At 39.7% G+C, this 26,674-nt stretch overlaps 1 protein-coding gene across 5 annotated transcripts in view; it reads left to right on the forward strand.

Annotated features, from left to right (window-relative positions):
• RCC1L (RCC1 like) overlaps positions 1-26,391 on the forward strand; it is a 38,427-nt gene extending 12,036 nt beyond the window's left edge. For 4 of the 5 annotated variants that reach the window (XM_033922245.1, XM_033922240.1, XM_033922244.1 and 1 more), the window contains exons 5-11: positions 2,283-2,334; positions 4,593-4,677; positions 8,672-8,853; positions 12,168-12,255; positions 13,261-13,434; positions 20,637-20,722; positions 25,739-26,391. In XM_033922245.1, coding sequence (XP_033778136.1) covers positions 2,283-2,334; positions 4,593-4,677; positions 8,672-8,853; positions 12,168-12,255; positions 13,261-13,434; positions 20,637-20,722; positions 25,739-25,816 — 745 coding nt within the window. In that variant the 3' untranslated portion in view covers positions 25,817-26,391. The other variant, XM_033922241.1, reaches the window with a different exon arrangement.
• The last annotated feature ends 283 nt before the right edge of the window (positions 26,392-26,674 follow it).

Here is a 26,674-nt window from a genome sequence, read left to right on the forward strand (position 1 = left end):
TTCTACTAGTTGCAGAGTGGAACATGTCAAATGGAGAGAGTGAGATTTAGTTGGCAAACTTGAATTATAGGCTACGTGGTATAACGCAAATGCCACTATGAAAGGCCACATCTTCAAGTTGACTTAGAAATTAGCCAAGAGCTGTCCAATGTTAGATAGATTGACATGGTATTCCAGAGAGAAAAGGCCATGTTATTAAAAGTGGTGTGTTTTATATAGATTCCAGTCTGATTTTGATAGTGGTTGGTTGGGGTGTCAGGAATGAGAAGGTAGTCTTGCCACATACTTGGGGTACATCAGTAGAAAATACAGTGCATCAGAAATAAGTCACAAAATTTATGAGTGATTTTTAAAGCTAAAAGTTGTGGAGATAAATAAACAAGTCATCAACTACTGTTGATTGCATAATATTGACTACTTTAAAAAGAAAGTCACTTAATTGCAGCCAAGGAAGTTATTTTATTTATTTTGGTGGTGGCAGGCAAGTTTAGAAGTGTTAGAGGGCTAGGCCTTAAAGTTATTCATTCAGTGATAGACAGAATATGTAACTCCAACAAATACATGTTAGAGCAAGGGTAGGGAACTCCGGTCCTCGAGAACCGTATTCCAGTTGAGTTTTCAGGATTTCCCCAATGAAGGGGGCATGTGAAACAGTAAGCCTCTGGATAGATTGGAAGAGAGAGAAGAGACTGTGTCAGAGCAGGAGTGACCTGGATGTGTCGAGTCAGAGGGTCAGAAACCACTGTAAGTCTGTTACTTTAAATGGCAAGCCCTCCAGAGACGAGGGAATTCCTACTGAACCTGAATGTAATCAATAGCTCTCAGGCTATCCAAATACAACAGATATATCTGTGGTTCTGAAGGGCTCACAATTTTTAAAGGTGAAAAGAGAGTTGAAATGGGATTTGAACCTGGTTATCTGTGTTTAGACCTGCTTGCTGCTGTGTTCAGAATGCCCATGATATATGATGATGATAGAGAGCCTAGTTTTCCTTTCAGATGAAGGACGAAAAAAAGTCTTCGCAGACTCCAGCTTATCCAGAACACTGCGGCTAAGCTGATTTTTGCTAAACACAAATATGACCACGTCTCCCCTCTACTTACCAATCTTCACTGGCTCCCAGTACTTTCCAGAATTCATTTCAAATGCTCCTGCCTGGCTTTCAAGATCATTCACGGCATCCTTCCGCCCCTAATCCCTCTATCCTTCCTCGCCCCGACACCAACTACCACCAGATCTGCCCACAGACATAAACTATCCTTCCCCTCTCTACATGGCATCCTCCACACAGGTAAACTGGGTAGATCCCTCCTCTCCAAAATCACCGGCCTCTGGAACGACCTCACTGTCCCACTGCGGAACCTGGACTCCCTCCAACTATTCCGAAAACAACTGAAAACCTGGCTTTTCTCTAGCATATAATAATCTCTTCTCCTGATTACATCCCCTCTTTTTATGCTTTGTAAACTCTTTCTCTTCTCTCTTCCCATATTTTTTAAACTCTGTAAACCGTGTCGAGCTCCACTTCAGTGGAGAAGATGCGGTATATAAACCTAAGGCTTAGTTTAGTTTAGTTTAGGAGGAAGGCAACCACTTGGATTCATGACAGGACATGCCTTCATCCCTCTGTTGCTCAATGGATGTAATTGAAACTGGCCTAAATAAAAATGCCCTCTTTAGACTTAGATGTTTCTTTCCATTCGATTGTTGTTGGACATCCTAAATTTGGGCCCTCCCTAGTCCCACCCTAAACACGCTCATAACACGACCCCTTGCTATTTGGATGCACTGCAGTGTAGGACATTTCAAATTCTGCTTTTCAAAAATAGCAATTTGGATGTTTTGGGCAGGAGGATATTTTTGGGGAATGTTGAAAGATCCAGCTGCTTTGAAAATGGAACGTCAGTTTAATTTTGGAATAAGATGCAGTAGCGCTTTAGTATTGAAATATTAAGATCCCTTTTAACTCAGCAAAGGGTGATGCTGAAGGACCATTGGGATTAGGGGGGTGGAGTTTGAGAGGGTAGGGGGGTATAATGGGTGGTTGGTACCCATTAATAAGGGTTGGTGAATATCTGTACAGAATCTGTTTTGATTTTGAACAATGGCTAGCACTTTCAGGTAAAATTAATACAAAATTGTTATGCATTAAACATGGAGAACTGAGTGAAGGCAGTGCACACATACCTATAAATGGGGATCAGGAAAAGAGTAAACCTGCTTGCAATATTACAGAAACCAATTTTTCTCTTTTCTTCCTGATGTCTACTTCTTGCTGTAGTGAAAGTCAACTCATTCACAGAATAGAAAGATTTGATGATTCTGTTGTCCAGGTAAGTAAAGAGAATGTTTTCGTATGAAACTGCTTATTCTGCATAGCTCTGTAAAGTAAAAGAATAATACTGTACTTTTACTTGTAAAAAAGTAAAATCTGCTATAACAATTGAACCTTATTCCCCCAAAATTTTCTCTGTAAGCACAGTCTGTAAAAAGGGTTGTGTGTGTTTTGTTTGTAATAATGGTGATAGAACCCTGTTTCCACATATCTGTTTAGTTAAAAGGTTATCCCAGGACAAGCAGGCAGCATATTCTCACATGTGGGTGATGTCATCCACGGAGCCCCGACGCGGACAGCTTTTCAAGCAAACTTGATTGAAGATTCAAGTTTGCTATGCTGCACCACGCATGTGCATGCCTTCCCGCTCCACTAGAGGGTGCATCCCTACCTCGTGGTCCTCAGTTCTAAAGTTTCCGCGGAGCCAGAAGCCCTGTTCTTATGTTTCTCCGTGTGAAGTGCCTTCTAGTGTTTCGGGGGCACTGTTTTGACCACAACAGCTTCTGGGACATTAGCAAGCGGGGATTGCTCCTGACTTCATAACCCTTGTCACCCCTATCTCTTGGAGTTTCTGAGGGGGAATAGGGATGGCCATCATATTTTTAAGGAATGGGCTTTAGTTGGGAAGGGGAGAAGTAGGAAGTATAGGAATGAAGGGTGAAGGAGGTCACAGTACATTAGGCCACCAGATCTTTGTGGTAGTATGTAGACACCTTTTGTATATGCATTTGTACCCTTGTCTAGTGGTCCTTTCCCCAAACCTACCCCCTTAGTTCCAACACATCAGGGATTGGAGGCCTCCCAGGGAAGTTCCAGGGCCCTTCAAATCAGGCTTTTATGTCCCTTTAAATTGCAGCAGCTGGCACATAAAGATAGCCTCTACAATGTTTTGCAGGTTGCCATTGCTGGGAAATGTGTGATCCACAAGCAAAATTTTTGCAAGCAAGTACATAAGTGCTATAGTTTTGTTGTTGTTCAGAGACAGTTTAACTGTGTACTTGGTTAGAAATGCTAGTTTTGGGAACTTTTTAAATAAAAATATCATCTATCAACATTAGTCTTGTAAATGCATGAGGTCTACTGAACTAGTTTATAGGTTTTGTTTTTTGTTTTTTTCTGGAGCGTTTTGTATGGATTTACAGTGCATCTAACACTCATGCTTACAGTCTGCCAACTTCCGATAGAATTACTTTTATTACTATGAGCTTTAAATAGAAATCATGTCTGATGTACAGGAATTTTGTTTTCCCTTTAACAAATAAAACATTGGCAGGAGTTTAATGCCTTTTATCTGGATAAACCTGCATGTGTGTGGGCATTTGACTGCCAAGAAAGAGAAATTGGCACTAGAACAAAGAAACCATGTATTATTACATGGAAATCTCTGCGAGCAAGCAAGCCAGTGGGATGCAAAAACTAAAAGATGACTTGACCAAACCTTTGCCCATTCTTCCAGTTTATTTTAGTGTTTAATGTAGAATAAAATGTTAAATCTTGGGAGTAGTGTAAATCCAAGCATCAAAATGGTATTTTAGAAAAGAAAAACTAGTGGTCAGAGAGAGAAAGAGTTTTCTAAATGCTCCTTTTGTGTTCTCTCCTCTTCAGAGTGAGATGAAGCTGACCTCTTACCCTCAAGCTTCTTAATCTAATGAAAATATCTTATTGAAAGCTGTAAATGATGTGAATATTTGCCTCCTTTTTGCTTGAGAGACTATCTTTAACTCCTTGAGCTCCTCCACAGAAGGTTTGTAGTGCAGGCTATGCCTCATTTCAAGTGGAGCTCATTTGAATTGCCTTCAGCTTCTCAATGCCTTTTTGAAGACCTGGTTTCCAGAATTGGACATACTCGTAGCTCTTCAGGTAGAGCCTCGCCACAGATCTGTGCAGAGTTTACAACTTGCTTTTACATTTACCTCTGCTATTAGCTTTGGTCACTGTTTTTTGACACTGAAAAGCTACCTTCAGGTCATCAGAGATGAATATTCACAACTATCCTTTTTTCATTGAGATTGGTGGACACCAAAGACAGTTTTCCAGCAGAAGTGACAGGTGCCAAACCAGTGATAGATTTTAAGTGTGCAAGGGACAGACATCAAAGTGACAGGACAAAGATTAGGAGAAGACCATAAGATATTTAGGATCTGTGGCTCACAAGTAGCGGGTAATAGATGAGCAGACCAAGTGGCCCTTAGCCGCTGATGATGTCTGTTTTTACATTTCAGCCTGCTTCTCTGTTTGCTTTTCTCTTATATGCAGGTTGTGTGTGGACAAGATCACAGTCTCTTTAGAACAGAAAAAGGCGAAGTCTATGCATGTGGTTGGGGAGCTGATGGACAAACAGGTCAGTATTAATGCAAAAGCAAGTGTCAGGTCAAAAATTATCAGTGGTAATTTTCTATTATCCTGCGATACATCATCAGGACCTATAAGACTTGCGGATGGGCAGATTAGATGGGCCATTTGGCCTTTATCTGCCATCATATTTCTATGTTAGCATGTATTTATTTGCATGGTGCTGGTAATAAACACAATTCTAGACATATGAATCATAGAATTACAATGTTCCTTGACCAAATTCCTTACATTTTTAAGTTGAAGCAGAGCGAGGTTGAATATCACACTGGTAGGTTTGTACTATTGCATTACCAGCTCTGATAAAGAGAATGTTCCCCTAGAAATGCTGCTTTTTGTATCCCCACAGTAAGTTCTGTTGTATTTAATGTTTGTAGGCAGGCAAGAAATGGAACATTCTTTATAGTTATTGAGGAAATAATCCAATGTTGAGAGCTTCCTAAAGGAGGTACAAGTATTTAGAATATTTACAAATGCATCGTGTTGGAAGGAATGAGTCTCTGTTGGAGTGTTAACTGTCTGGGAGGCAGGATGGGATTCTGTTCAATGCAGGATTCTCTATTTGGGGATAATTTTTATCAAATTTTTTTGTACATAGAACCAAGGCTGTGGCGAAAGAGTCAGAATTGGCAAAATAAAGTTTTATATATATATATATTAATCGTTTTATACTTGTGTATATCTTTGTCCTGGAACTGATATTATACTCTATGTCCCCGGTCGTGCCCTCCATTCTTTTCAAAACAATCTCCTGTTGGGAGAATTCTACATTACAAGCTTTGTTAAAAGTTAAGTATAAATATAATGAGATTTCTTCTAATTTGGCTAGGAAAAATATTTTTTGTCAGCAAGCTTTGTATTATGGAAGTGCAAATAAGGCGGGAAGATTATTGGCTAATTATCTTAAAGTGAAAAAAAGAAAGATGAAAATGAATGCAATTAAAGATGATAAAGGAGTGATTCACTCTCAAATTGGATCTATTTTAAAACAGTTTTTAATATATTATAAAAACCTGTATTCTGAGTCTTATGATGATAAAGAAAAGGATGGGGGTGGAGTTTTTAAGTTTGATTGAAGGTCCGAAGGTTCCTGATCATATAAAAAGGAGTTTGGAAGATCCAATATCGCTAAATGAATTACAAACAGCATTGAAGTCTCTTAGAGTAGGGACCACTCCAGGTGGTGATGGTTTTTCAGTGGAGTTTTATAAAGCATTTCAAAATACCCTTTTACCTCATTTGTTAAATTTATATCGGAATCAACTTAAGAAAGGTTGCATATCAGGCACTAGGGCAGAGTCATTGACAATTGTTTTGCCAAAGCCAAATAAAGATCCCATGTTGGTTTCAAATTACAGGCCTAGTTCGTTGATAAATGTAGACGGTAAATTATTAGCCAAACTTTTGGCCCTGCGTTTGGCAAAAGCTCTTCCTTATATAATTGGTATGCACCAAACAGGGTTCGTTGCTCAAAGACACTCATCTAATAACACTAGACTGGCTTTGCAAATGTTATACTTAACAAAGGAAATTGGAGATCTGGCTTTTTCTGTGTCCCTAGATGCAGAGAAAGCTTTTGATCGTGTGGAATGGACATTTATGTGTCAAGCCATGGAATGGTTTGGTATTGGTTCGGGATTTATACAAATGATTAAAACTCTGTATAGCTCTCCTGTTGCTAGGTTATATATTAATAATAATTTTTCTGATTGTTTTAAGTTGCAGAGGGGAGTTAGACAGGGTTGTCCTCTATCTCCTTTGCTTTTTGATATAGTGCTTGAACCCTTATTATTAGCTATTCAACAGGAAAAGGAGATACAGGGTATACCGCATAAGGATAAAGAACATAAAGTATCTGCATATGCGGCTGATATATTACTTCATTTGAGAAATCCTGAAACAACCATTCCAAGTTTATTGGTTTTGATTGACAAATTTGGAAAGTTTTCAGGTTATAAAATAAATTGGACCAAATCAGAAGTTCTTCCTTTGAATGTGCATTGCACAAAAGGATTATTTGACTCATTACCTTTTATTTGGAAAGAAGAAGGAATAAAATACTTAGGTATATGGATAAAAAACACACTTGATGAGACAATTATAATGAATGAAAAAAGTTTATTGCAAAAAGTAACAGAGTTATGTGAGCAATGGAATCCTTTGCAGTTATCTTGGTGGGGAAGAGTCCAAACTGTCAAAATGATGATTTTGCCTGTGGTTTGTTATCAAATGGGAATGATACCAGTTTTTTTTCAGGGGTCTTTTTATAAAAAATTAAATAATATTCTTAGTAAATTTATTTGGCTGGGTAAAGCTGTAAGAATTGCTTTAGTGACTTTACAAAAACCAATTGAGGAGGGAGGGGTAAATTTTTATAGGTTTCATCAATCCTATATTCTGCGCCAAGGTATGTATTGGGTCCTCCCAGAACTCATGGAGAAGCTTCCAGATTGGTTATGGTTGGAATGGCAGCTCATGTCTCCTATCAGGCTTCGTCATCTGCTTAGCATTAAAATGCCTAGAATAAGGAAAAGCAACAGGATAATAATGGACACATGGACAACATTAAAATATGTTAACAGTTTAACTCCTCTTACTATTCAAAAATCTGTTTGTCAAAACATATGGCTAAACTCTAAGATACGAATAGGCGGTTTTATGATTGTCTGGAAGGATTGGATTGAGGCAGGAATACGTACTTTAAAAGATGTTATTTCTGATGGTAAACTGCTGGAGTTTTCACAATTGCAACATAAATTTGGTCTAAATAAAAAATAAAGTTATAAATGGTTGCAATTGAAGCAGGCCATTCAGGCAGGGTTCCCTGAATGGAAATCCTTAAATACTCATTTTACTCTAGAATTCTTATGCTTTCAGGCAGACTTTCTGGGTCACCAGGCCGCAAAGAGGTACAAAACATTATCTGGCTATTTAAATAAAAAACCAAAAACTGTACTTAGGGATATTTGGAGCATTGAGATTAAGTGTCAAATTAACGCATCTCAATGGCCACGTATTTGGTCTTGGAGGATGAGATGTACAAGGTCAGCATCTATGAGGCAGACATGATTTTTCCTGTTACATAGAGCTCTCTGGACCCCTGTTCGTTTACAAAAATTGGATTGCTCTAAGTCTAATAGATGCTGGCATTGTCATCTCGAGCCTGGAACTCTAGATCATTTATTATTTTATTGCCCTTTTATTAATTGTTTTTGGAAATTGATCTGGAGTCAAATAAATTGTATGTTGGAAAATCAGGTAGCCCTGTCCTATGACACAATTTTATTTGGGGTGTCTATGAGGGCTAAGTGTCAGTTATCCTCTAATAATAACAAGCTTTTAATGATTTTAACAGGAGTTGCCATTCAACAAATAACATACAATTGGAAGGATTATAGAGGGTTAAATTACTGCTTTTGATGGAGTTCGGTGTGTCATATGTATTCCAGCGATCAACCACCCTTTCGGTGAAGAAATATTTTCTGGTGTTGCCATGAAATTTCCCACCCCTGATTTTCAACTGATGCCCTCTTGTTGCCGTGGGTCCTTTAAGGAAAAAGAGATCCTCTTCCACCTCGATACGTGGAAGGAGGCGGAGCTGAAGAAAAGTATATGATTCTTCACAGCTCGCAATTGGGAGGATTAACCCACTTGTCAGGACTTGTATGCCCTGTTAACAGAAAGAAGATTTTTGATGTAAGAACCTAATCTTCCCCAAGACGTTTCTTTGCATTGCCTCCATATATGCAGATTTCTCTCGTGGATGTTTCTTTTGAATGTCTTGAAAATCCAACTGGCTGGTTGTGTCCCACAGGCTAGCTTGAGAACCACTGTAACATTGGCTAATATTTTTACATTCATAAATGCTTCACACTTTTATCAATATCAGTTCATGTCCACTAAAAAGAATAACAGGGGCTAAAAGTTAGCATGAGAGCCAACATCTGTAGTTTATACATATCTTGTATTTTTTGACTTGACAGGTCTTGGTCATTACAATATTGCCTGTTTTCCTACCAAACTCAATGGTGATATCGCAGGCGTGAATATCATTCAGGTAGCCACTTATGGAGATTGCTGTTTGGCAGTTTCTGATGAAGGAGACTTGTTTGGCTGGGGTAATTCTGAATATTTGCAGCTCGCTTCCATCACAGAGTCTACTCAGGTATGTTAATTGTCGACTAGATAGTGCTTTTCAACTTTTACTCTGATGGAGCCCCAGATAGTGACCCTAGCAAATTATTACTCAAACATGAGTAACATTTATTGTGCTACTTAAAATTTCTGTAATATAAAAGTAGGCAACTATGCTTATTTAAAGTAAAAATCTGATGTACTCGCCATACTTAGAATCTCACTGGCTACCAATAAAAGCAAGAACCCAATTCAAACTCTACTGTCTCCTTTTCAAAGTAACCCAGGGCACGGCACCCAGTTACCTAAACAACCGTTTTCACTACTACCTCTCACCCAGAAGAAGGAGAACACAGAACCTTTTCACCTACCCACCCCTCAACGGTACTCGTCTTAAGAAACTTTACGACAACCTTCTGGGGACATAGGCAGCTAAAATCGACTCCGACATCTCAAAACTTCTGACCAAAACAACAGACATAAAAGAGTTCCGTAAAGAAATAAAAACACTACTGTTCAAAAAATATCTCCCATCACTCTAACCACCACCCAATGAGTCCCCAATCAACGCCTTTGGAAATACCCACCTATAGTATCTCTTTGTCTGTGATCCAGAATGTACTGTAACTCTCTTACACTACACCTGATTTAACTTGATTCAGTTGACATGTATTATCTTCTGTGATATGTATTATCTTCTGTTATATGTATTATCTTCTGTGATATGTATTATCTTCGGTGAAATTGAAGTATCATAATCCTTTACTGTACCTGTAACTTACCCTTATCCTGAAATGTAATTCTACTGGAACTGCCCAGATAATTTCTATATTGTAATCCGCCTAGAACCGCAAGGCACAGGCGGAATAGAAATCCGTAATGTAATGTAATATATGAGATACACAGACTTGGTGAAATGGAGGATGTGAGTAGGGAGATTACAACAAATGAGTAGTTGAGATCTGTGTGCAGAGGTGAATGAGTCTTATTTAGGTGTGCATGACCGCTTAGGGGAGTATGTTAGAGTTGGTGGGGGATTGCCTATAGGTTCGTAGTTGGAGTCTTGAGCATGAATGGTTGCAAGCAAGTGTGTAGGCAAGTAAATTGGCAGAAATGTATGTGTGTGTATGGATGACTGCTTTTAAATTGAAATTAAACTCGGAAAAAACAAAATTTTTCTTAGCAACTCCCAATGATAAAATTAAAGATACACGTGAATGGGTTGGATTACAACGTCGAACAGTCTTTAAAAATATTGGGAATAACTCTGGATATACACCTCACATTGGAAAAACATTCCGATTTAATATTTAAGAAAGGTATCTCGGTGCTCTGGAAGCTCCGTACCATCAGGAAGTACTTTGATGAAGCTTCCTATCGTTTGTTAGTCCAATCTTCTATTTTAAATATTTTAGACTACTATAACATCATATATTTGGATGCTTTCAAGAAAACTCTCAATAAATTGAGAGTCCTTCAGAATACGGCTGTTTGCTTCATTTTTGGTCTAAACAAATGGGAGCACATCACTCCCTTCTATCGAAAGCTCCATTGGTTGCCATTAGAATCCAGAGTATTATTCAAATTCTCATGTATCTGCTTTAAAGCAGTTTATGGCATGCTTCCAGGTTATCTCATTCCTCATTTTACCTTGAGTTATTCTAATAAGAACTCCTGAAGAGTACACTCTGTTTGCATATCCTTCAATAAAACTCTGTCATTACAAAAGGTTCCTTGAGAGAACCTTTTCCTTTCAGACGGCCAAATTGAATACTGTATATGGCTTGCCAAACTGGTGTTAGAAGCTTCCTCTTACCTTGACTTTAGAAAACAGATAAAAACTCAACTATTTAACAGGCTAGAATCTTAATGTGGTTTATTCTTTTAACCTAATTTTTCATCCTATTTTAAATTGTTTGTATTTCTTTATATAGTTAGCATTTTATTTTGCTGAATCTTAGAAGATTTTAATCTGATGTATCCATTGTATTGTATGTACTCCCAGTATCTTTCTGTTTAGAATTTGTAAACTGTTTGAAACAATGGTTAGTTTAATTGATAAGGAGGGTGTGATATTTGCAGGCATGGTAGATGGGATTAGTCCCATTCAAGCAGCCTATCTTCTTGATAAACAATCCAGTCTGGCTGGATGATTAATGTATGTGAATTCTGTGCAGAAACCCAGAATTCTGCATCAACATTCCAGAGTGATATAATGTCCCATAGGCCTTTGCTGACACAGCTTTCCGTCTTTGTTTCCAGCATATAGCCTGATGGGTTCCGGTATGCTGTGTAAATCTTCTTTGGTAAATACAGACGCAAAAAATGTATTCAGTTTGTCAGCAATTGCTTTGTCCTCCTTAAGCGCTCCCTTTATTCCATGGTCATTCAACAGTCCCACCTCTTCCTTCGCAGGTCGTTTCCCCTTAATATATCGAAAGAACGGCTTGAAGTTCTTGGCCTCCTTGGCTATTTTTTCCTCGTAGTCCCTTTTTGCTCCTTTTACCGCCTTATGGCACCTGCGTTGATGTTGTTTGTGCTTGTTCCAGTTTTCATCCGTTTTTGACCTTTTCCATTCCTTGAACAAAGTTTTCTTGTCTCTGATCGCTTCCTTCACCTCTACAGTGAGCCACACCGGTTCTTTATATATGTTTTTGTTTTTTTATTTATTTTTTTTTCCCCTCACCCTTGTCTCTCTCCAGTCTGGAAAATGCAGTGAGAGCAAGCAGTAAGGGGTCTCGGACTCTGTTTCCTTTTGTAACCCAATATGTAAGCACTACCTACAGATGTTGCTTTTGTGCAATAGCTGGGTCCCCTTGAGTTCCTACCCACTTGAAGCAAACACTGAATCCATGAATCACATAGACCTTCGTGGTAGTGTGCAGCACTGCTACTACGAGTAAGCTGTCTGTGTGGTATATATCTCTTGCTATTTTAATCAGTCAGCGAATTCTGTCTTTAAAATTATTTCATGATCTCGCTTAAGAGAATCATGCTTTACAAACTTAAAAGTGAAAAGAACCAAAACAATTACAGAAGCATCCATTTTAATTTAAACTGGCTCCGAGATATAACCTGTCATTAAGCTTCAGCATTCGTTGTTGGAGGATGTGGTAAAAGCAGTTAGCGTATCTGGGTTTAAAATATGTTTGGACAGGTTCTGGAAGAAAAATCTATAAACCATTAAAGTAGATTTTGGGAAAGCCACTGCTTTTTGGGATTCTGCCAATGACCTGGATTGGCTTCTGTTGGAAACAGGATACTTTTCTTGATGAACTTTGGTTTTATATATTCTCTAAAAGACTTTTTTCCTACACCTACCCTGAATTTTTTATTTTTTTCCAGGTTAACATTCCTAGACGATTACCATTTACAGAGGTTGGGAAGATAAAGCAGGCTGTGTGTGGAGGCACAAACAGTGCTGTGTTAAATGGTAAGCCAGTAATCGTACAGGGACTAAGATATAGCTATAGTCAGGACCCACAGTTGTAGTTGTATGAAGGTATTCAAAATCAGCCCTACCTACAGAATTCCTCATTATCCAAAGACAAGCAGGCATAATATTTTCACTTGTGAGTGATGTCCAAAGTGTCCTGTCATTTTAATTTTCGTTTTCCATGGATCTGAGAAGCAGCTGTGTCTACTGTTCTTTCTTTAGGTGTGCCAAAGTTTTTGCCCTTAGTTTGAGCCTTCCCATACTTACCTTTTCATTATTTTCTTCATAGTTCATTGCTTTTTCCTCTGACCTGGCATCAGAAGGGGCTGCCTGGTGCAGGCCGCAGGTAGCCTTTCTGTACAGTTGCTGCTGGATTGCAGGGTTAAAAACTGGATTGAAATGTAGGCTGGGTAAAGGTGTGAGAGGAGAAAGAGCAGCTGTGTTGGGTCTGGGATGGGAGGGAGAGATGCCAGACTATGCAGAACGTTTAGGTATGAAAACAAGTGCCCAGACCTTCCACCTTTTAAAGGTGGCTTCAAGATTGCTGCTTGTTCTGACAGTTTCCTCTTGTACCTTTTGGGCTCTCAGCTCAGTTGGTAGTAGCCTCCGTTTCATTGTTTTGAACAACTACCTGGGTTTTTATGTCCCCTCTTACCTTCAGCTCAGCTATCACTGTTCCAATCATTGGCTGGGGAGAAGCATTACAGCTTCCTTTGGAATATCTAATCGTGATCCCTAAATTCATTGAATTAGTGTTGCTGAAGAGTGATGACCTGAACTTTCTCCTTTTCCTCCGCAGCATTCTCAACTGGCATAGAGAGCAAACTCCTAGCCTGGAAATTAAACCCAGGTTCTCCACATGGTAGCACATAGTACTGGGCAGACCTCTATGTAATTCTCAATTGGATGAAAGAAATACTATAATAAGTCTGTAATGAAGAAATGCTTTTTTAAATCTCTCAAACAATTCTGAGTTTAATTTCTGTTTTCATTCTTGTTAAGAGGAAGGACATTTGTTTGTGTGGGGATATGGAATTCTTGGCAAAGGCCCAAACCTGCTGGAAACAAAAACCCCAGAAATGGTCCCACCCAGTCTGTTTGGCGTATCTGAATTTAATCCTGATGTCAAGGTGTCTGAGCTCCGCAATGGGCTCGGGCACTTTGCTGCACTGACCAGTAAGTGAACGATTAAGGTGTCTGACAACAAATCTTTTAGATGTACTGCTGGTATTATTTTTACAATTAAAACAGTAAAATTGGTTGACAGAGAACTACATTGTGTTATTTTTATTGTCACAAAAGTGTAAGCTGCTTTTAAAAGTGTGGTATTAGCCTATGTCACATCAAATTAAGCTATCAAATCATTCATCCCAGTTACACTGCTGCCCAATAAAGGTGAGTAAAGCTGTGCCTTTAGCCAGTGATGAGTTATGGTGGAATTACTGCTACAGTTTCTGATCCATCTATGTACGTCTCCTTCCACCCCATGGTTCTTCAGTTTCCGGAGTAGGCGGAGACCCCATAGACATCATATACCTAGATTTCCAAAAAGCTTTTGACAAGGTGCCTCATGAATATCTAGTCCGGAAACTGAAGAACCATGGGGTGGAAGGAGACGTACATAGATGGATCAGAAACTGGTTGGCGGGTAGGAGTGAAGGGCCACTACTCGGACTGGAGGAGGGTCACGAGTGGGGTCCCGCAGGGCTCGGTGCTCGGGCTGCTGCTATTTAATATATTCATAAATGATCTAGAAACAGGGACGAAGTGTCAGATAATAAAATTTGCGGACGACACCAAACTATTTAGTGGAGCTCGGACTAAAGAGGACTGCGAAGAATTGCAAAGGGACTTGAACAAACTAGGGGAATGGGCGACGAGATGGCAGATGAAGTTCAACGTTGAGAAATGTAAAGTATTACATGTGGGAAACAGAAACCCGAGGTACGATGGGAGGGATGCTATTAAATGAGAGTATCCAAGAAAGGGACTTGGGGGTAATGGTGGACATGACAATGAAGCTGACGGCACAGTGTGCAGCGGCCGCTAAGAAGGCAAACAGAATGCTAGGCATAATCAAGAAGGGTATTACAACCAGAACAAAAGAAGTTATCCTGCCATTGTATCAGGCGATGATGCGTCCGCATCTGGAGTACTGCGTCCAATATTGGTCGCCTTACCTTAAGAAGGACATGGCGTTACTCGAGAGAGTTCAGAGGAGAGCGACGCGTCTGATAAAGGGGATGGAAAACCTTTCATACACTGAGAGATTGGAGAAACTGGGTCTCTTTTCTCTGGAGAAGAGGAGAGTTAGAGGGGATATGATAGAGACTTACAAGGTCATGAAGGGCATAGAGAGAGTAGAGAGGGACAGATTCAAACTTTTGAATAATAAAAGAATAAGAGGGCATTCGGAAAAGTTGAAAGGGAACAGATTCAAAACGAATGCTAGGAAGTTCTTTACCCAACGTGTGGTGGACACCTGGAATGCGCTTCCAGAGGACGTAATAGGGCAGAGTACGGTACTGGGGTTCAAGAAAGGATTGGACAATTTCCTGCTGGAAAAGGAGATAGAGGGGTATAGATAGAGGATTACTGCACAGGTCCTGGACCTGTTGGACTGCCACGTGAGCGGACTGCTGGGCACGATGGACCTCAGGTCTGACCCAGCGGAGGCATCGCTTATGTTCTTATGCGTATGTTCTTATGTTCTGTATACTTAAATGCAAACAATACAGAATTGGCTTATCCCTCTTGCTATATTTAAAGAAATTAAAACTTGCAGGAATTCTGTGTTTATCACTGCTGATCCCTGATCTATAGCTTTGAGTGGATCCACACACACACACATTTTGTTTAAAACAGTGAATTAATTCAGTGTACTAGAGATCACCGGCTATAACAATTAACTTTTTTTTTTTTTTTTAAACGGGGTGTGTGTATGTATGTATAGATCCTCTCAAACCTGTAGATTAGGGATAAGTTCTGCAAGTTTTTATTTCTTTAAATATAGCAAGAGAAGAGGAGTGGGCCTATTATGTTTGTTAAATGTTCAGTAATAACTCATCATTGGCCGCAGCACAGCTTTGCTCACTCTCCTCCAGCAGAGGGCAGCAGTGTGCCTGAACTTGAATACCTTGCTCATTTATAAGTGCAAATGCTCCTCGCTGTTTACAACTTGTTTCGTCTTCAGTTTGGCAGTAGCAGAGTAGTCCATCCACATGCATGCATTCTCCATGATTACTTGGTAAATGAGCTTTTGTTGACGGAATGGGACTTGACGTATATAGAGTAGGCATAAGAAGGTCAAATATATTTATCCATGGATATTCTTTTCCAGAATCCCTGAAGTAAGCTGAGAACATTACATTCATTTAACCTGTGATTAGGGACTTGAGACCCAAATGACTTATTAGAGGCAGCTCTAACTATACCCACTCACTGCTGCATTGAGGAGATATGTGATCATTGTGGACTACAGTTACGTCTGCTGATTTTTAGCACAAGGTCTCATTTGGCATCCTGCAGTAACATGACTTAACAGTAGCCCACACTGATAATTTTCTACCTAAACCAGCAAATGCTCATAGATTCTTTCTAAAGGTAACATGTAGAAACAAAATGAAATAAGATGATACCATTTTTATTGGACTAAATATATTTTTTGATTAGCTTCAAAGGTAACCCCTCTTCAGATCAGAAATAGATCACTCATATATTCTGATATTAACATTTGCATATTTCTGATCTGAAGATCAAAAATGCATTGTTAGTCCAATAAAAAAGGTATCACCTTATTTCATTTTTGTTTTATTTCTATATATTACGTTTAAAAGATGGACTAACCCAGCTACCACATCATTATCTTTCTAAAGAAATGATGATGGAAGGGGTCTTCAGATTAATTCCTCATTAAGATTAAAGCCAACAGTGTAAAAGTCGGTCATCTTTGACAAAATCAACTCTTCTCAACTTGCACCTGAATAATTCATCTTAAGCTTTAGATTTGGTAAAAAGAAAAATAATTGACTACAAATGTACTTGAATATGTACAGGAGAAGAGATACCTAGAAGAAGTCACAAGCAATGTGTACAGTAGAATATCCTAGTTTCTTCCAAATACAGTGCCTGTTATGAAGATCCTTTGGTATCGCTGGGGCTGTGATCTGAAAAGCAGTGTCATGGGATTGGGCTCTGGCAGAATTCAGAGCTCTTGGTGGTAGCACTGTAGATCTGATTTCTAAAATATGCTCTTGGTTTTATGTCTGCTCATTAAACTGTGAAATGTTCAACAGAATTTGAATGGTGTCACCTTCATGCTGGAAGTATATTCTTTACTGCTTTCCTCAACCTTGATGAGCACTAATGAAGGCAGATGCCAGAAAGACTGCTTACTCTGAAGGTGACAACTTTTATGCTAGTTGTGAATTTCTGCAACTTTAATTAATCATTGGAATGTAAAGTTAAATTAATGCTACCAAACTCAGACAAGTAAAGCAGAGCACAAGGAGGCAAAGTTAGCCAAGGAGATGGAACAATTAGATCTTGTCAGTGACCTAGTGAAGGGGTGGACCGCCCCAGGTGCCATCTTGGTGGGGGTGCCAGCACCTCTCCTCTCTGCCCTCTGGTACTTCCCCACCGTTTGCACTCCTTCCCTTCCCCTGTGCCTCTAAGTCTTCACCAGCGTGAGCAGCAGCTCCAATCTGCTTCTCACGCTGGCTTTAGCTCTTCCTCTAACCAGGAAGTGACATCAAAGGGAGAGCCGAGGCCGGCGCGGGCAGCAGGTTGGAGATGTTGCTTTCACAGGTGAAGTTAGAGGTATGGGGGAAGGGATGCGATGCATGCAGAATTGGGGGGGGGGGGAAACAGGGAAGGAGCAGGGGTGGAGAAGAGGATGAGGAGAGCACCACCGCACCAGGTGCCTCCCACCCTCGTTACGCCACTGGATCCTGTGACATTGAACATTCTTTTGTGCTCCAGTTGTGAACTTGATCCAAATGTGCTCAAAATGGCTCTGATACCTGATTATTGCAAGGTTTTTTTGTCATTTAGATGATGTGTGTGATTAATCTATTTTCTGTTAAAAAATTGGAGGTTTCAGGTTTTATTAAAATTTGATAAAAAGGCTTACATAAAAATTTCAAAGCAATTTGCATGGAAATAAAATAATCTTTGAGACATATAAACAAAAGACATTACTCATGACGTAGTTTGGGGAGGATGGAATGAGAACTACAGTTTAAATAGAAAAACACAAATAAGGAAAAAACAACAGGAAGGAATCAGGAATTACCTAGAAGTAATTGCTGTTTAAATTATGCCTGAACTATGATTGAAAGAAAGGGTGGTTGGACTACCTAAGTATTTATATTTCAAAAGCGTCTGTGTAAAGATAGCATTTGAGAGCACCCTAAATTTCTCCAGGTAGATTCTTCTCTAAGGTAAAGTGGTAAATGGTTCCAGATTTGAAGAGCAGTGATGGAGAAAATTTCCATATTTCTTGTGTTTATTACCTTTAAAGAGGGATAAGAGGTACTGATTTGTGTATCTGAGAGACCTCGGAATTGAGTATGGCATTATGAGCTTATCCAGGAAGGCTGGTAATTTTAATTGTTGAATTTTAATAATAATAATAATAACTTTATTTTTGTATATCGCAATACCACAAGCAGTTCAGAACGGTTTACAGAGGAAGAGACTGTACATATACAGCGATGTTACAGAAAAAATTGTCAAGTACATTCGTAACAAATTTCAATTACATTAGTAAGCCGAGAGAGGTTAGGTATAACCGGAAATATGTCAGAGATACAGCAGGTATTTCAGTGATATAACAAGGTAGGAAGGAGTCGGAGAAATTTATCAAAGAGATAGGTTTTAATTGATTTCCTGAAGGATTGGTAGGAGGGTGCACTTGAAATGAAGGTGGTTAGACATTTATTCCATTTGCCAGCTTGGAATGACAGTGTTCTTTCAAGGAATCTCTTGTAAACACAGCCCTTCATGGAGTGGAAGGCAAACAGATAGTCACTACGTGTGCAAGTGGTGCCTGGAAACACAAAATGGCACGACAGGTAAATTGGGGATGAACCCGTTAAGGTTTTGAAGCAAAGGCAGGCGATGACCCTTGCCTTCATTGGCAACCAGTGAAGTTTTATGTAGAACGTGCTTACATGATCTGACTTTTTGAGACCATAAATGAGACGGACAGCAGTATTCTGAATGATTCTCAGGCGTTTGATGGTTTTCTTGAAGGATCCCAAATATATGATATTGCAGTAATCTAAGGTGCTTAGAATTAGAGACTGAACCAGCAATCGAAAGGAGAGGAAGTCAAAGTAGTGTTTGATGGTACAGAGTTTCCAGAGGGTGCAAAAGCATTTTTTACCCTGAGCATTGGTATGGTCTTGAAAAGTCAGGCATCGGTCCAGGATGACTCCAAGGATTTTAATGGAGGAATTGATTGGGTAAGTTAGCCCGTTTAATTTCGGAGAGGTATTCGCTAGCTTGTGGTTAGGACTTGCGAGGAAAAGCTTATTTTTTTCTGGGTTTAGTTTTAGTTTGAACTGTGTAGTCCATTGTTCTACCATAGTGAGAACAGAGGAGGTGAGTTGTTCAGTCTCTTGTGTCAGTGAGGTTATGGGATGATAATTGTAATGTCATCTGCATTTATGTATGGTTTCAATTTTAAATCGGATAGCATATGTCCCAGTGATGCCATGTAGATGTTGAACAGAGAAGGGGAGAGAGGGGAGCCATGTGGAACTCCGCAGGGGTTACACCAAGAATGGGAAAAGGTTCCATCGCTGTGGACCTGGTAGGTGCGGTTTTTTTAGGAAGCCTGTGAACCAGGTTAGTACCTGTCCTGAAATGCCTATAGAATCGAGGCATCTGATCAGAATGTCATGGTCGATGAGGTCAAAGGCACTGCTTAAGTCAAACTGAAATACCAGTGCGCTTTTTCCCCAGAGAAAAGGAAGTGGTATTCACCTGGCTTCGGGAGCAGCCAAAAAACTTCTCTGCAGGAATGCAGACACTAGTTCAATGATACAACAAATGTGTCATCTTGCATGGGGAAAAATGATATCTTCAGTTGCTCACAGTTACTTCTAGTAAAGCCATTAAATGTATTTTGCCTTTACTTTTTTATTTACTTTCGTACAGTACTTCCCTGATATTCGCGGGGGTTCCGTTTTACCTGGGGAGGTTGGAGAACATAAGTAGTGCCTCTGCTGGGTCAGACTAGAGGTCCATCATGCCCAGCAGTCTGCTCATGCGGCGGCCCATCAGGTCCAGGACCTGTATAGTGATCCTCTATCCATACCCTTCTATCTCCTTTTCCTTCAGGAAATTGTCCAATCCCTTCTTGAACCCCAATACCGTATTCTGTCCTATCACACCATCTGGAAGCGCATTCCAGGTGTCCACCACCCTTTGGGTGAAGAAGAACTTCCTAGCACTGGTTCTGAATCTGTCCCCTCTTAATTTTTCCGAATGGCCTCTCGTTCTTGTAGTTTTCGAAAGTTTGAAAATCTGGCCCTCTCCACTTTTTCTATGCCCTTCATGATCTTGTAAGTCTCTATCACGTCCCCTCTAAGTCTCTGCTTCTCCAGAGAAAAGAGCCCCAGTTTCTCCAATCTTTCAGCGTATGAAAGGTTTTCCATACCTTTTATCAATCGTGTCGCTCTTTTTCTGAACCCTCTTGAGTATCGCCATATCGAGAGGGTTCAGAACCCTCTTGAGTATCGCCATATCGAGAGGGTTCAGAAAGGAGCGACACAATAGGGCAGCTGGAGGAAATCACTCGCGGTATGCTCTGACCACTTCTTCCTGCACTAAAGTCAGGCTTCAATCAGGAGCTGAAGTCCTGGTTGGAGAATACCGCAAATGACTGGGACTAGGAGCCGCGAATGCCCAGGGGAACACTGTATATAGCAAGTCTAAAAGCAAGTCTTGTCATTTCCTGAGACCCTCTACTAGACATGTACCCTTTAGACAAGTTATTCAGTGACACTTTTGTGATATGTTGACTGTGTTGCATACTTGGGTGTTTAGATAATATTTTAAGACTCCCATTGAAAAGGACTTTAGCTAGTCTAGCTGTTACTTTAATTAGGTTTATCTGATTAAGCTGGGACTTAAATCTGAAGTAACTCAAACAACTACAGAATGGGAATCTTAGAATATTCATTGTTGTGGATATAACTGTCTACAGCAGGCTGCATTGAGATGTGCTGGCCACTGAGATGTGCTGGCGGTGGAGAAAGATGGCCTTCCACCCCTTCAGAAGCATTGAAGAGATTATACCTGGAAGGAAACTGAGGCATGATATGACATTTTACTAAGTGTATGATTTGTCTGTGTATATCTTTTTGTAGATCAAGGGGAGCTGTTTGTATGGGGAAAGAACCTCCGGGGATGCCTAGGGATTGGTACAACTGATGACCAGTTTTTTCCATGGAGGGTAAGCAAATGCATTCCTTTATGCTACAAGTGTTTAACATATTCAGTTGCAAATGCATCACAGCTCAAGCCATGGTGTTCCTATAAAATAGTACAGAGAAGTTAGTCAGACCTAGGCATCATGTTTCTTGAGTATAGAATGTTGCAGTGGTTACAGCTCCCATTGATATAGCACTCTATGCCTTTCTCCGAGTACATACAGTATCTGAATTGTTTGTGTACAGATCATGCACCATGCAAGTAACTCCAATTAGTGTATAAATCTCAGTAGGCTTTTTTTTTTTTTTTTTTTTACAGAGAAGACAGCTTTGTTTTTGATAAATAGATATTTGATACCCACAGACATTATGTGATTTATTTGTAAAGATGAGGTATGGTCTGATGGCTGGAGTTGTGAACTCCAGGTCTGAAGAAATCTTAAGAGCAGCTGTTAAAAATGTCTCCGTTATCCCAGGACAAGCAGGCAGGATATTCTCATGTGTGGGCGATTGAAATGTCTGTGCCAGGGCTCCGTGGATGACAGTGCATTGCCACTTTAAGAGTTTTGAGTGAGCCCATGCTGCCTTTTTGTCAGCTCCTCATATCCTTCCGTGCTTCATGAGACCTCCAGTTTCTTTCATTTTTGCAGAGCGAAGAAGCTTGGTAAAGACATGTGCGCTTTATCTTTTTTTATTTGGAGATTGCATTGAGGAATCTTCCCAGAGAATTGAGCGTCATGCTGACTGCATGACCATCTTATTCTGTTCCAAACCTTGTGAGCCTCGGTTGTCCAGGAGGTATTCAATTACCTACAGGTGCTCCTCTTTTTATTCGATACACAGATATCGCCAGCCTCTGGCATTAGCTTGCCTACCTCGGCAAAGCTCCGGGCAGCAAAAGACCCCTCTATTTCCTTTGCACCAGCAAATTAGCAGATAACATGGAATGGTGGAAAAAGTTGTTCTTATCTTCTATCTCTTAGCGAAAATGGTCCACACTCCTCCTCCGATTCTGCCATCCTCTCCAGTGGCCTCTGGAAGTCCCCTTCACCAAGAGGACCATCTCAACATGGCTGGCAGACTGTATCTCCTTCTGCTATGCTGGAGTTGGACTTTTGCTCGAAGACCATATCACAGCACACAGCCATGGTGACCACAGTAGCTTATTTCTATTCTACCCGCGTTGAGGACATTTGTGAGGCAGCTACCTGGTTCTCCATTCACACCTTCACTTCCCACTACTGCCTGGAGACCTATTCCAGACAGAACAGCCAATTTGGCAAAGCTGTTATATGAAATGTATTTTCCTTCTAGAAGCCAATCTCCCTCAGTCTGCTTGGTCTCACCAGGCTCATGGTAGTTGGCGATATCCTTCTTTTCAGAGGTATGACCCTGGCAGCTAGGGAGCCCCACATGTGAGAATATCCTGTCTGCTTGTCCTGGGATAAAGCACAGTTACTTACCTGTAACATGTCATCCAAGGACAGTAGGCAGTTATTCTCACAACCATCTTTTTAGCTTGCGACTGAACTGGAGGATATGGAGGAGCTGACGCACAGGCATGCTCAAGAGTCTTAAAGTGGCAGCACACTTTGAAACATCCATACCAGAGCTCTGTGGATGACATCACACACACATGAGAATAACTGCTTGCTGTTCTCGGATAACACATGTTACAGGTAAGTAACTGTGCTTCATATTCTCATCGGATACTAGTGATAATTATCCTTTTGGAAGGTTCCTTGCAATCCAAGTGCCAAAGATATACAGTATGTATATTTCAGAAATATTAACTTATAAAGAGTGTGGTTAAACCAAGAAATATGGTGGCAGTCTAATAAAAATATATTATTGCTTTGGGGGTTTAACTGTTATTTCTACGCAGGTTATAATACTGGGATCACATCTTACTAAAAGGAGGTATGCAAACTCGGATTTAGGCAGTTTATTATTTTGGTTAGTCTAGATACTTAAGAATTTAAATGCCTGGAACTGCTTTCCGACACAGAGGATTTACTTTTCAGACAATCTCTAATCAGCCATTTGGCCTGTTCAATTCAGCCTGTCCTAGCATATAAATCTCTCTGCATTTAAGTTCCATATTATCCTACAAGGCATGAATTGACCCCACAATGAAATAATAAACCAACTCTGCCCATTTCCTCACACTGATATTCTTGTCTTCTATTTATACTTGCCAGTATCTTTCTTCTTAATCGGCTCTTTTGACAATGCAACAAAGCCTTGGGTGCCACATCACCTTTCCTTGAATCAATATACTACCATACTGAGTGATTGTTATTGCAGCAAGCTGTCCTTGTGCAGAAGATCATTTAATCTCAATGTAAGAAAAGAAGTTATTCCACCTTTTACAGCAGTAAGCAGCCACTTTGTGGATTCCTCTGTATCCTCCTGATAGATAAGAAGAAATATGCTACCATTTATAAATAACAGGAAAAGTAGGTGTACTGTAGAGGGGTTTCTGCTTTATTGCATTTATATCCTAACTACCGTTTATCAGCATGGGATTTGAGGTGAAAGAAATAGGACCTTCTGCTTTCCTCAAAATATGATTACTTCCTTCTGGTCTTACTCTGTTTATCAAATATATATCTCACTCCATCCAAAGTTCTGGGCGAATTACATAAAAATACACAATAATTAAACAATACCAAATAACAATAGTAGTAGTATAACAATTAATCTCTCACTTTTCTAATACATATGCACAAATATTAACTAAAATAATCTTGGGATCTAGCTAGGTACTTGGGACCTACATTAGCCACTGTTGGAAAGAGGATACTGGGCTTGATGGACCTTCGGTCTGTCCCATATGTCTTCTGTAATCAGGACTATTTGAGGTTCATTCATTGGCTAACCACCAAATCATTTGCCCATACTGAACTCAAGCATAAACTGACCCTTAACTCTCTTATGTGTTGTGCATGTATAAAATATATAAAATGTTCTTCTAGGCTATAAAAGGTGTGTACTTTATGCCAGATTTCCCTTCCTTCCATCTTCAGAATTATGTCTATAAGTCTATTGAACTCTGTGGGAAAAGACAAAGTAACTGTAAAAAAAAGTAACTAGCTACCGTTACTAGTTACATGGGATAAAAAGTAACTGATTTCAGTTACTTTCCACTAAATGTAAATTAGCTTCTTCACTAGTTACTAAAAAAATTAACTAGGTAATTAATAGATAGTTTGTTTATTAGTTATACTGAGATAGATCATATCTCTAAGCACAGGACAACCACATAAATATTGGCCGGGTCTCAAAAAAATATATATTCACCACAAATAATGGAATAAGTTCTGTTAATTTTGTGTGGGATTTGTTAAGCACATGTATGTAGCCAGGTGATGGTGTACTAGCTTAGATGATTATAATCTCTTACAAGAAATGGGGCTATGTTCATCATATTTATTCCCATTCACTGAGATCAAAAGCCACGGTTGTTTGTTCAAAATTTGCATTTGAAGGCTCTCACATAAACTTCAAAATTAAAAAGAAAAAAAAATGAGGTGGTGTATTGAGGAAACCCACCTGCTCCTTTCTCCTGGAAACTCTGATCATTGTGTGGAGAGGGTGAGTTTTAAAAGGAGTGGTGGGATGAGGAAATTTTGAAAGAGGAAAGAGAGAGGATACATACAGGTGTAGAGAATGTGGAATTTGAGAGAGAAGGTATGAGTCTGGTGAAATGGTGAACCCAGGATTGAAGTTGGAAGGGGAAAGCAGGGATTCAGAACTCAAGAATTGAATGGAAATGTGGGGTGTTTATAGAGATACCGAGCCAGGGATTCAGGAATTGTGGTACAGTGAGGGCAGTGCAACTGTGTGGGGTTGTGTGTGTGTGTGTGTATATATATATAGATAAACTGTTGTATATTTATCAGGGTGTTAGACTGAGGTGCTTGAGACAAAGCATTATAAAGGTGGAAAGATGGGATGAAACTGTTAAAAGTACAAACTACCTTTTGTTATAAACCAAGCATTGCCAGCCCTTAGTTTTCTTTATGGAACCATTTTGGATGATGCAAGCAACAATGGTGCATATTATGTCACATTTGGGAGCATTAGAGAAGGAGTAATAGAGGTTCTCTATATACAATAGGATATCTCGGCTATGCAGATCTTGTCCGCTTACTCATATAGTTGAGTAAGTGGACAAAAGAAGACTGAAGTATTCTGTATGGGCCAAGAATGCACACATGCATTTTCAAAACAACCATGTCTGTTTTCCTGAACTCTGAGAGAGCAGGTCTCTCTCAGAACCATAGGATGATGTCGCCAACTTGATGTGGCTGATTAATTCTCCTGCCTATGGAGAATCCATTAAAGATAAACTACATCACTTTTCCATTGACAAAGCCGGATCAAATCAACACCCAATTGGAGATGACCAAACTCATCGTTGTGTCTTGCCAATCCTAGCTTTTAGTCACTTTGAAGTGGCACAGCTCAAAAAAGCAGGAAAGCTGAGAAGTAAACGGTACTAAATTCTGGCAGAGCTGATAATTAATTTAGCTTTCTTTGCCCTAATCATCCTACAGTTCATTCAGACGTTCACTGTTTATGCAATAGTTCCTTTTGTGGGAGTGTGTGGTGCAGTGGTTAGAGCTACAGGCTCGGCACCCTGAGGTTGTGGGTTCAAATCCCTCACTGCTCCTTGTGACCATGGGCAAGTCCATTGTCCCAGGTATACTAGATAGAGTTTGAGCCCGCTGGGACAGATAGGGAACTATGATAAAGTACTTGAACGTAAAACCACTTAGGATATAAGTGGTATTTAAATAAATAAAATAAATAGGTGGGTGCAGGTTGGAATTTGATGCTACAAGTTTATTGCTTTCAGAATTAACATCCATAAATACTTTGCGGTCTGTATTGAAACTAATTTGCTGGGAAGCCTAAGAATTATACAGTAATAATCTTAGAAACAATATTAACAATGCAAATGCCAACAGGATTTTATTAGTTGTATCCAAATATTTGATGTAGTTGGGCTGTTTATATGTTTTGTTTTCCAGGTGACTGTACCAGGTAATGTGGTAGATGTAGCATGCGGTGTAGACCATACAGTGGCTTTAGTAAAGTCTTTTACATGACAACTTATATGTGAAGAAAGGAGCCAGAATGACCTTTTGAGCAGAGGACCTCTGGACTTTGATAGTTATGGTCCTTTCATGCATTGAGTGTCTGCTGCCATCTGTTGGAAAAGAGTTCACTGAAAGAAAGAACAGTTAGCAATTCGTCATTTTGACTACTTGGACAACAACATGGCAGTCTGATGATCTTGGAATTATCTGGTTGTAGTAGAACTGTAGATGTTAAGCCAAACATGTCTAATGCTGTAAGCCAGTATGATAACTTAAGAGAAAATTTTGTCCACTACTCAAGGGAGGATAGATATTTGGAAACTGTGGAAAGCTCTGCATGAAACATACCCCCCCCCCAAAAAAAACAAACAAACCCAAAACCCCAAAATCAAACATAGTAAATGACGGCAAACAAAGACCTGAATGGTCCATCCAGTCTGTCCATTAGTTATTCTTATTAAAAATGCGTGATTAAATGAACTTGTCTCTTCTTTGATATTTCTGGGTCATAGACTAAAGTCCACCTGGTATTGCCCTAGATTCCAACTGCTGAAGTTGCCATCGAAGCTCACTCCAGCCCAGTGGTTCCCAAACCTGTCCTGGAGGACCCCCAGGCCGGTCGGGTTTTCAGGTTAGCCATAATGAATATGCATGGAGCAGATTTGCATGCCTGGCACCTCTATTATATGCATTATATCAATTACCGATTAAAAAGTGAGATGTGTTGAATACACGATTAAAAAGTTTTTGTTAATCGGTCACGAGAGGTTTTTGAAACCAATGATTGAGAACCTGTCCTGCTGAGAAACCATTGTCAGAATTAAATATTCTTCATGGTGCAGACTTCTGAGGTCTTTTCCTCTTGTT

The sequence above is a fragment of the Geotrypetes seraphini genome, chromosome 15 (assembly GCF_902459505.1).
Source record: "Geotrypetes seraphini chromosome 15, aGeoSer1.1, whole genome shotgun sequence".
NCBI lineage: Eukaryota > Metazoa > Chordata > Amphibia > Gymnophiona > Dermophiidae > Geotrypetes > Geotrypetes seraphini.